The following is a 10,907-nucleotide window of genomic DNA, read 5'->3' as shown; positions in this document are numbered from 1 at the left end:
TTAGATCAAAATACCATCACATCCAATAAAAAAATGTCTAAGATCATGTATGACTCCATGTTTAATGCATCAAAAATATTGTAAACTGACAGTACATCACTTCACACTCATTAAAAAGACTCTACTCGACATGGCTTATGAGACATCCTAGGACCTTACTAAACTTTGTGCTCTGATTATCAAATTTCTCACATCCCAAAGTACATCCTAAACGTGGCATGACGTATAAGACCCCGAGAGGCCCTACACAAGCCACTTAGCATACATCATACAAGATAATAGAACAAAGAGTTTTAAAAGTAGTATTTTATATAAAAGAGTTTGACAAAGAGTAGCGGAAGTCTAAGCATAAGTCTCAAAGTCATCTACTACATCAAATGAGTTATTGGGACGTAGCACATACAACATCCAAAAATGAAAAGACATGAAAGCAATAAAAGAGTCTCGGTCATCATAACATGAAGACTCACCAATCTTCAATGTCTATAAGGGATAAATAGCCACAAGTATGGGAGGTAGGAGTGTCAGACCTACATTAGTGAAGTAATGTAGGCACAAGTATGCGTTAGTACATGGAATGTACCAGGTATGATAGCAATGCATAAGAATTATGAAATCATGCTAAAATGACTTTATATGACATGTAATTACTAAGCTAAATCATAAAATATCATGTTAGAAAACATAAGTCATAATCATGGTCAACGCAAGCTAAACATCTTTAAAACCCATTAAAGATACTTTTAGAAAGTAACCTTAGTTCATTATTGTGGGAGATTTACCTTTAACCGACATAGACCATGTGAGCTATAACATGTAATTTGGTGTCTATTCCACATCGAAAAGAGATGTCCTTACTTGCCAAGGTAAGAACCATAAACTTCTAACTTAGGTGGATCCACTAGCTAATATCTATCTAAGAAAAACCTATGGTGACACAGTCATGGGACATGGGTAATCACCGCTTGTCTACTCGGTACTAAGTATAAATTCCACGGAATAGTCATAAATCTTAACATGTCATATTATCCATGGAAGGGGACAATCAAGTAGCCAATCCAAGCTAGAGTTCATTAGAATAGCTCCTTAATCTTGATTCAACTTAGGTGAGAAAACCTTTCAACCTTATGAATCATTTATGTGAGAAAACTCTTTCACATTCAAGTTTTGAGTAGTATGTGAAAAATCCTTTCGCAACAACCACAACAACATCGATGCTTTACTCTCAAAGCAACCTTGAATCATTTTCATAAAGAAACATGCATATCTTCATAAATTCATCTTTCATAATTCAAAAGCTTCATCATATGATCAAAATCTAGAAATCATGGATCATGCATGGGTTCAAGTGATTTTAACTTTAAAACATATAACTATCTCAATTCGTGTATAAAAAGAACCCGTTTTGTTACTGAAAAGAACCCATTTTGGGTGTTTGTTATTAGAATCAAGGAACTCATCCTAATACACATTTTGGGTTCTTAAAATCTTTCTATCTGCATCTAGAAAAGCTGGGTGTTTGTTATGGTTCTTTTTTATGTCTTTTTTTCTTTAACCTTCTTTCTCACCAATAAAATTGATTAAGAATAATTTATTAAATTCAGTGAATAATAAGTTATTTAGTGATTATTTGGTGTCCTATGTGAGAAATTATTTAGTACTATTATTTCTAATGAGGTTATTTTAAGTACATTTTTTTAAAAAAAACTCATGAAAAGATATATATATTTTTAGAAAAGATACAATAAGTATATGTGGTAATAATTTCTTTTATTTGTATTCTCTTTGATCGGGTGTTACATTATTTATTTATTATTTCTCATTTTAAGAAGGAAAATAGCAATATTAGAGGTGTGTGGAGGGGAGGGGGGGAATCACACATTAAACTTTATGATATGACAAAATTAACTTGCGAAACAAGTTGATCTTGAATTTAGATAGAAAAATGTATAATGTGTCAATTACACTATTCAGTAAACAATGATGGAATTTCACGACAAAAGCTATAATTTGGAATGTTTTCATGAGCATTAAATATTGTAAAAAAATTAAATCCAACTTTGATTATTAGAAAACTTGTGGTTCACAAATGGAAGAAATTGTTAGAAATAATGATTTAATAGAACATCAGATATAAGTGACATTTAAGAATAAGATCATCAACTATGATATGAAAGTTTGCAAATTTTATATGCAATGAACTAATATAAAGTGTAGCTGACATAGTAATTGAAAACAAGTGGAATGAAAGTGCATTTCATAGTAATCTGCCAGATGAAACAACAAACACATTAATGAAGTGAATACACCTCCAATATACATTGATGAGATGGATAATTCGTGATGGATGTTGAACGCACAAGGAAAATTCACAATAAAATCCACATGGAATTATATCAGACATATAATACCAACCAAACAATATCTTTAAATATAGGTGAATCAACTAATTGCTCTTTTAAATATCTTTCTTTATGTGAGGATTTGAAAGCTCAAAATCAGTAGATAGAGATGCACATTAATATCTAGATGTTAATGTTGCACCAATTTTGTCCAAAAAGCCATGTCTTATCGGTTGTTCAATCCCTAACAACTAATAGTACTTGACCCTTTTTTTCTTTTCCAAGTTTACCTTAAAAGGACTTCACCTAAAGGAAATTATTCTCACATTGGTGCAACACCAAGTGAGGTCTAGCATGAAGTCATATTTTCATGTTATTTCTTGTATTATAATATGAAAGATGAGAAATCATAGCAAACATAAGAGGAACGTAATTTCAATAAATAAAGTTATATTTCAAGTAACACACAAAATAATGTTAATCAGAATCAGAAGACCATCACTCAAAGATATTCTAGCAAAATCGCTTGATATTCTCAGTTTACTGGAGAACTTTTCTCCTAAATTTGGAATAACTAACGTGTTGTGAAATCTATCATATTGATATGTGAAAATCATTACAAGTAGGACATCAAAAAGAAATTCAAAGAGAAGCTCATATGTCTTTCAAGTTAGAGATTTTAGAAGAAACTTAAGTAAAAACACTGATAATTTTAAAAAATTAATGAAATAATGTAAATATACAACTTTTTCGAGTGATAAACTAATTTATTGTACAATCAATATATAGGACAAGTTATAAGTCCTTACATGTTTTTTTGGCAAAATTCTTACTTGTACAAGTAGTATGTAGTGAATGAATTTTTTTTCTTCTTATTTTATGATCTATAAATGTGAGATATTAATGTTCAAGTAGTATGTAGTGAATGAATTTTTTTTCTTCTTATTTTATGATCTATAAATGTGAGATATTAATGTCTTTTTTTCCCAAAAAAAAATTGATGTTATTAGAAGCTTAGGGTACGCCGCAGGTCCGTCCGTCCCTAGAGCGGTTGATGCATCTTTTTGGTTGTCTCATGTCGTAAAAAGATTGGAGCTATATCCCTTCCAAATCAAAAACTAAGCGTTCCAACTTGCAATCAGAGTATCTGAGGAAACCCTAAAACATGTCGGGCGGTTTTTTTAGGGTAATTTTTGTTGTTGATTCTGAAATTTGTTTTAGATCGAAGCTCTGCTCTGCTCCGGTGATTCATTGGAAGTGTTTGTTTGTTTGTTTAGGGGACTTCTGCTGAGCAGGACACTCGCTTCTCTAATAAGCAAGCTAAGTTGTTAAAATCTCAGAAGTTCGCTCCTGAATTGGAACATCTGGTTCGTCCATTCATATAAGATATGCATTTTTTCTTCTGTGTTCCCTTTGGCTAGTCCAGTCCTCCCTCTTAGTTTTGAAATTATGTGTTTAGGTGCACATGTGGAAAGTTTTCGATTTCTGGACCCTAGAATACAAATACCCCGGTCTGTCTATTTGATTATTATGTGAATTTGATAGGTGGACATGACAAAGGTCAAGATGGATGTAATGAAACCATGGATTGCTAAGCGAGTTACTGAGCTTATTGGTTTCGAAGATGAAGTGCTTATCAATTTTATTTATAGCCTTCTTGAACGAAAGGTAGTTCTCTACTTTTTTTCTATCATTTCATTAACTTACGCTTACGAAAACAATGCTGCCATTTCAGGTAGCTAATGGCAAGGAGCTTCAAATTTCACTTACTGGATTCATGGAAAGAAACACTGGAAAATTCATGAAAGAGCTTTGGGCATTACTACTTAGTGCACAGAACAATGCCAGTGGTGTTCCTCAACAGTTCCTAGAAGCCAAAGAAGAGGAAATGAGAAACAAGAAGGTATTTCTTGCTGTTTTTCGCTTCCACAGTGCTCTTTTACTACTTCTTGCTGATAATCTTTCTTTCATCCTTTTGTTCTAGGCTGAGATGGATCGAATTGCAAACGAGATTCAGAAGAAAAAGGAGAGAGAGAACAGGGAGCTGGATCAAGAGAGAAGGAAGAAGATGGTAACTAAAATTGTGTGAAAGAGTTTTTTCTTTTAATCTAAAGTTGGGGGTTTCTTTGTTTGTATTTTGTGGTATCAGCCTGCTTCCGCAATTATTTAGGTTCATATCTTTACCTCACTCTTCTGTAGGATGATTATGGCAGCAATTTGAGACAGAAAAATGCTTCACGGGAGCCAACTCCAAAACAACAGCTTCAAGTGCACTTGATGGATGATTTAGATCCTGTTGAGAGAAACGGATCAAGAGTAAGAAACAGGTCAGGATTTCAACTAGTTCTTTTTTTAAAGAAACAATAATTTATTGAAGTGGAGCCTTGGAATTAGCCACTGAGACCCTGGACACATAATCGGCAGTTGAGAGGTTATCGTGTCCAGTCACATAGGTTACAGTTGGGCTACTATTAATAAAGAGCACTTAAATTTCATTTTAGAATTAGAAGTGAACACAAAATTCATTGTTCAAGGTTGATAAAGATTTTATTGCATATGCTAAATGTCAATGCTTATGAACTTCAATTCTTCAACATTCAATTATAGGCGACATTGTAGACCAGTGAAGAACTAGATAGCAAATCAGGTGATAATAAAATAGTTCAAAGAGAAAAAAAGAAGAGGACACCAAGAACGGGGATACCAAAAATTAAAAAAGGGAAATTCCTTGATCAGGTCTCGAATCCGACCGAAAGTAAGCTGCCCCCACCCAAATGAAAAAGGGCAAGCTAGGACTTGACATTACTAATTTACTTATTTCTGTCTGACAACTTTCTTGTGACTTGTACTCTCTCATATTGCCGAAATCTACTGGCACATCTGCATATTTGGCTGTTCACTGTTAGTCTCAACTCCCAGCCTTTAGGAGACCCAATAAAATGTGGGCAAAGAATGAAACAATTTTTCTTACCAACTCAAATGGTGATGATAATCTGCAGTTACACCATGGATTGAGTAATTTGTAGATTCTATTTACCTGAAGTCCTTTAGTATAACCTTGGGCACTTTCTATTAATTAGATAAAAGATAAGATTTATGTCCCATAGAATTAAGTAGCACACTATGTCCACCATGCTGCAAAAATGCAGCTGTCAAGTTGGACTTCTGAATGAGTAGTGTAAAGGCACGCAAGTGGTCATTCATATTGGAAAAGGGAGTTGCTAAAAAGTGGGGGTGGAGTGCTAACCTCTTTACTTAAGTGAGATAGAGTAAATGGAATGACGACACCTTGGCCCTGGAAGCTGGTCTGGAATACAAAACTCCCCCCAAAAGTTAAGGGTTTCTTTTGAACAGCCCTTCATAATGCCATCTTAACCTAGGACAACCTGAGAAAAAGAGGCATTCCAGTGGTGAACATGTGTTTTATGTGCCAAAACAACTTAGAGACTGTAAACCACTTGCTATTGCATTTCCCTGTGGCACCTGACCTTTGGACTATATTTTTGGAAATTTTTGGAATTAGCTGGGCAACCCCTCTCAACCTAAAACAAGCAGTTGAAGTCGGAGTTCATGGAAAGTGAACAAGACCATCAAGAAGATCTGGCAGATGATCCCAGCTTGTATTTTTGGTGTTTATGTGCAGAAAGAAACAACAGATTTCATGATGGGACTTCAACTCCCAATTGGTCTCTTAGATCTAAGTGTTTGTTGAATCTTTATAGCTGGAGCAACCTTCCCTCTGAAATGATCCCCCTTCTAGATTTTATCATTTCCCTCTCAGTGTCTTAGCAGCCTCAGCTTTTGGCTTTCGGTTATTAACTCCCAGCTCTTACTTGTTTTTTTTTGCACTGTTTGGAGTTCACCATTTGATTTGTAATCTTTCATGCATCTCGTTGATGCCATTTCAATAAAACAACTTGTTTCATCAAAAAAGATAAGAAAGTAGAGTGCAATTCTGTATAGGGGGTGAAATCCTGAGATCCACGGGGTAATTCTAAATGCATATCCTTTACAAATGCTGAGGTGCAAAAACATGCGGGTAATTGTCGTTCACGCTAATAATGATATGTTTTTACCCTTTGATCTGCATGGATCAGTGACCCTACTTTCGTGTGGAGGGAACACTCTATGTCAGTCAGGGTGCATTTTACCTATCTATACAATGGACAGAAGTGTTTGAATTATATGAAACGGAGAGGGCATATAAATAGGAACATGGAGAGTAGTAATGAAGTTTATATCCCTATAAAAGTTAATGCTGGTAAATACAAAGATAACCTGATCTGGGGGAGGTTGAGGTATGGGTAAAGGCATTGTTTTGGATGGAGCAAAGTTAGAAGCAGTTGAGGGAGGGATGTGGTCTTTCTAATGTAGAATCCCCAAGGGAGGGGTTGTTTCCTCTGTTTAGCTCTTTTTATCTTCAAAGTTTATCTGCTCACTTCCCTGCTCTGTGTGGTTCATTTCATCCTCAACATCCTTTGTGTCGTGCAGGGTCTCTAAATCCCCACGGTCAGCAGATCATTCACTCTTCCCCAGGTATAAATTTTTGTACTTGTGGCTTCCTATCCATAGAATAGCATTAGTTGAACTCCTTGGGTATTGTGCAGGAAATCAAGGTCAATCAGCAAGTCATTCTGCAATTCGAGGAGTTACTCTGGGTATTTTCTCCATTAAGCTCCTTTATTTTTTTGAATTTCTCCCTTTTGTTCGTAATTGATTGTATGTGCTTTCTACTTTTACTTTTGCTTTCACTTACTTGATGATTGTTTGTTAAGTGATATCTTTTAAAGTGAAAGGCACAGGTCACAAAGTACATCCGGATCTCCAGAAGAAAGGAGATGTCGCTCTGTTTCATCTGAAAGGGCATATCACTCTGCACCAAAGTGTTCTGTTTCACCTCGTAGGAAACATTCACCTCGACAATCCCATTCTCCACCAAGGCATAGGCGAAGATCAACTTCTCGAGTACGTCGAAGGTCACCTTCTCCTGCAAGATACCGAAGACATTCTCCATTCCGACGTAGATCAAGGTCTCCGCTTCGACGTAGATCAAGGTCTCCGCTTCGACGTAGATCAAGGTCTCCGCTTCGACATAGGTCGAGGTCTCCCATTTGGCGTAGATCACGATCCCCTATATGGTGTAGGTCAAGGTCTCCAAGTAGACGCTCACCAGTGCGATACAGATCAAGGTCACCTATTAAACGTCGATCACCACTTCGACGCAGAACACCATCACCAACGCAACGTAAGTCCCCTTCTCCAGTGAGTCGGGGGTACCACCGATCTCCATTGAGTCCTCGGCAAAGTTCTCCATTCCTAGTTCAACGAAAACCCTCCATTTCTGGTAGGAAGAGATCCTTAACCCCTGCCAGAAGGTCTCTTTCATCTCAAGAATCACTTTCCCCATCACCCATTTACCGCAGGTCTCCTTCACCAATCAGAAAGAGAATATCAAAGAATGAAAGGTCACCAGTTCAATCTCTTCGAGGAAGGATAAGGTAGTGACACATACCAACTGTCATCTTTCTTAGAGATTTGTTATTGATGCTTCTTGTTGCGCTAGCTTGCCCAGTGTTGTTATCTGCCTTGTATGCTCAAGCTTGTCTTGTGTTGTCTCTGATCGTTGAAAATACTGGATTGCTTTGCCTCATAGTTAGAGTGCACAATTTTTTGATGCCTGGAGTTCCTATATCTTGCTATGCTTGATTTGATACTAATACACCATTATATAGGAGCCGTGAGAAATACTCCTCTGTTCGATATGCTTCACCAGTAAAAACTGAGGTCCATAAAGGATCCAGATCTTTGGAACGTAGACGTCCTACTTCTTTTGGGTCACCACAGAAGAGGATATATGACCGTAAGGATTCACGAGAAAAAGAGCTGCCTTTGCCGCCTCAGCTAAGCCGGTCACCATCTGTTCCAGAATCTCCACGTCGCTCTAGATCTGACTCAGAATCTCCACCAACCAAAAGGGGAAGGAGTCCTAGTGAAGATAGAGGGTATATGATTTCCTTAATAATACTGTAGTTTTGCTAGTGCTTCATGAATTTGTTTTTTCAATCTTAATGTTTTAATGTAATTACTATAGGCCAAGGAGTACTTTGAACCGGAGGGAGATAAAGACAAGTGACTTCGACAGCCTTAGTCCAAGTAAATTGAGAGAGCAGAAAGTTAGTTCTGACATTTCTGAGAAAATCGCAGATCAGAAAGAAATGAACCATTCAAGGTTAGTAATGAAAAATGCATCATTGAGAATCTAATAAGTTATCTCATCCATGGATATTTTCGAGTAATATTTATTTTTTTCCTTTCTTTTTGCTGGATTGTTGTGGTTCAGGGAGGCTTTTGAGCATAAACCTAGGTCTTCAAGAAAAATTCCCACAACACCCGATCCATATAAAGATCTTGGGAAGGGGTTTGTCGAGAAAGAATTTTCAGACATTCATTGCCGTTCAGATCGATTGGAGTCGAGAAAGCGAAATGAAGCAATTAAGAGGTTTGTTTACAATTGCTTTTCTGCATTTTGGCAGCTTTAAATGAATATTCCTGCATGTTTTTATGTTGAGCTAGTAAAAAAGGCTCAGCCTATATTCTGACATAATGCTTGTGTATATTTGCAGTGAAAGATTTTCAGGAACTATGGAGCACACAAAGGAACTGGATAAACAAAAGTCACCATCAACTCATAGACACTCTCATTCAGTTAAAAGGTTAAAGGAATCATATGATTGGGAGAGTGTCAAAGCAGATAAGGAAAACCTGTCTCACACAAACGATACCAAGGGCAAAGAGCTACATGTTGAGTCCGAAGCTCCCCTCACTTCATCAAAGAAAGTTGAGCAGAATGATTTAAGTAGTAATGAGGGTTCTGGTTTCGAGGAAAGTGAAAAGCGTAGAGCTAAAATTAAGGATAAAAGAAAGCATAAGAGGTCTGACAGATATGAGTCAACGTCAGATGATAGCTCTGATTCTGATGTTGAGGATAGGAAGGAGGCTAAAAAGAGAAGGAAAGAGGAGAGAAGATTGAAGAAAGAGGAGAAGCGTCGCCGGCGGGAGGAGAGGCGGCGCAGAAAGGAAGAAAGACGTTCCCAGAAACTAAAATCGAAGTCAGCTAATGCCATATCCTCGCCTTCAGATACAGAGAGGAATCCTGATAATCATGCTTCTGATGATGAACATCTGAGGAAAGAGGGTCAACATGGACGTGAGATTGGGGAGTCAGAGTCCTTGCAGAAAAGACTTGAGATTGAGCTACGGGAGAAGGCTCTCGAGTCTCTTAGAGCAAAAAAGGGTGTCAGTCATTAAGATTGTTGCTTCTTTTGGACATTATTAAGCTGTCATTCTTGTCCTAATAGTCCTTTTCTTTCAGCTTGCTTTATCAATCTAGAACTGAATATTTATCGTGGATGTGTTGTTTATGCATATTTAATGTAGTCTATCTTTACCTCTGGCAGCTGAATTGCATAAAAGAGGGTTTCCTGAGCTAGTGTGTTGACTTCAACTTTATGCTGACATACCTGCTAAACCTTCTGGTAATAATTGTCTTCCCTTTCCTGGGAATGTGTTTGTTTCCTAATCCACTGGAAATATTCTTTTGGTGGCTCATTATAGCCTTAACACAAGTTCTTATTTTTTGGTCCTTTATGAATATACAAAATTGTTTTTTTTTAGACTGTTTTGCTTGAAAGACAAATTTAAGTGATGTTACACTTGGAAGAATACCAGGTTCAGTTCAATAACTGATCTGATTATTCATAATTTTTCTTATTTCTAAGTTGGCTTTCTTGTTAATTGATAGATCATTATATTTTTCACTAGATGACCTCGTTGAGCAGACTTGGCAACTCCATACTTGGGTCTCCAATGCAGGTGATGTGTTACCATCCTAAATTGGCTGCCTTAGATAGTAGAGTGCCCAAATGGCTGGAGCATTTACCCTTAAATATAACATAAATCTCATTTAGGTCTTATGGTATTGTATGCTGATTTACTTTCTGTGTTGGCAGCTTGAATTCCTCTCCAGAATATGTTTTGCTTTTCATGATGATCTGAGTTCCTGTTCATTTTTGTAAGTGTTTGTATCAGCAGTTGAGACAAAACTGGTTCATTGTGCTGTACATGAAATCCATATAGAACTGTAGAAGTGAACCCACTCCCACCCCCCCAGCCCTGCTTTAGAACCTCGTAGAGATTATCTTCATTCTTTTTTGATTGTTCACAAAGGTATAGTTTGATATGTTATGCCAATCTTTTAATGCTGTCCGCCTGATTATCAAAATTATTCCATGCATGTAGGTGTGTGCTCGTGTATATCAGGATAACTTCTTGCATTGTTTATATCATATGCAATGAGTTCAATGTGGATGTGACTTTTATCCGAGGTGTAACCTTCTGTTTACCTCTCATATAATTCTGAAGCCGCTAAATTGTTTAATATCATAAACATAAAGGTTTTCTCAAGGATTCAAGAGGAGGAATGGAAGGGAAGGTAACCAGTGAAGACTTTTATGCTTTAGTGGACAAAGGGGATGAGAGAAAACCAGGGCTACGTTGCGCAAACTC

The 10,907-nt window shown here is 36.8% G+C and overlaps 1 protein-coding gene across 2 annotated transcripts; it reads left to right on the top strand.

Moving 5' to 3' along the window:
- Positions 1 to 3,356: 3,356 nt before the first annotated feature.
- Positions 3,357 to 10,014, top strand: LOC125870215 (uncharacterized). Of its 2 annotated transcripts, none has more exons than XM_049550591.1 (13): positions 3,357 to 3,528; positions 3,620 to 3,709; positions 3,888 to 4,010; positions 4,078 to 4,245; positions 4,327 to 4,413; positions 4,542 to 4,669; positions 6,834 to 6,878; positions 6,950 to 7,000; positions 7,145 to 7,840; positions 8,075 to 8,344; positions 8,434 to 8,571; positions 8,683 to 8,841; positions 8,966 to 10,014. In XM_049550591.1, the coding sequence occupies exons 1-13, from the start codon at positions 3,508 to 3,510 to the stop codon at positions 9,648 to 9,650; spliced, it is 2,661 nt and encodes an 886-aa protein (XP_049406548.1). In that variant the 5' UTR covers positions 3,357 to 3,507; the 3' UTR covers positions 9,651 to 10,014. The 2 variants fall into 2 exon arrangements, with proteins under 2 accessions (XP_049406548.1, XP_049406547.1); XM_049550590.1 differs by having other exon boundaries at positions 3,358 to 3,528; positions 7,133 to 7,840.
- Positions 10,015 to 10,907: the final 893 nt, after the last annotated feature.

The sequence above is a fragment of the Solanum stenotomum genome, chromosome 7 (assembly GCF_019186545.1).
Source record: "Solanum stenotomum isolate F172 chromosome 7, ASM1918654v1, whole genome shotgun sequence".
Classification (NCBI taxonomy): domain Eukaryota; kingdom Viridiplantae; phylum Streptophyta; class Magnoliopsida; order Solanales; family Solanaceae; genus Solanum; species Solanum stenotomum.
This window is presented reverse-complemented; position numbering and strand designations above follow the sequence as displayed.

Excerpts from the sequence above, each read along its gene's own strand:
- LOC125870215 (XM_049550590.1), top strand. The coding sequence starts at position 3,508 with ATGTCGGGCGGTTTTTTTAGG. Across the intron at positions 4,011-4,077 it reads ATAGCCTTCTTGAACGAAAG|GTAGCTAATGGCAAGGAGCT; the intron begins GTAGTTCTCTAC and ends CTGCCATTTCAG. Across the intron at positions 8,572-8,682 it reads AAAGAAATGAACCATTCAAG|GGAGGCTTTTGAGCATAAAC; the intron begins GTTAGTAATGAA and ends GTTGTGGTTCAG.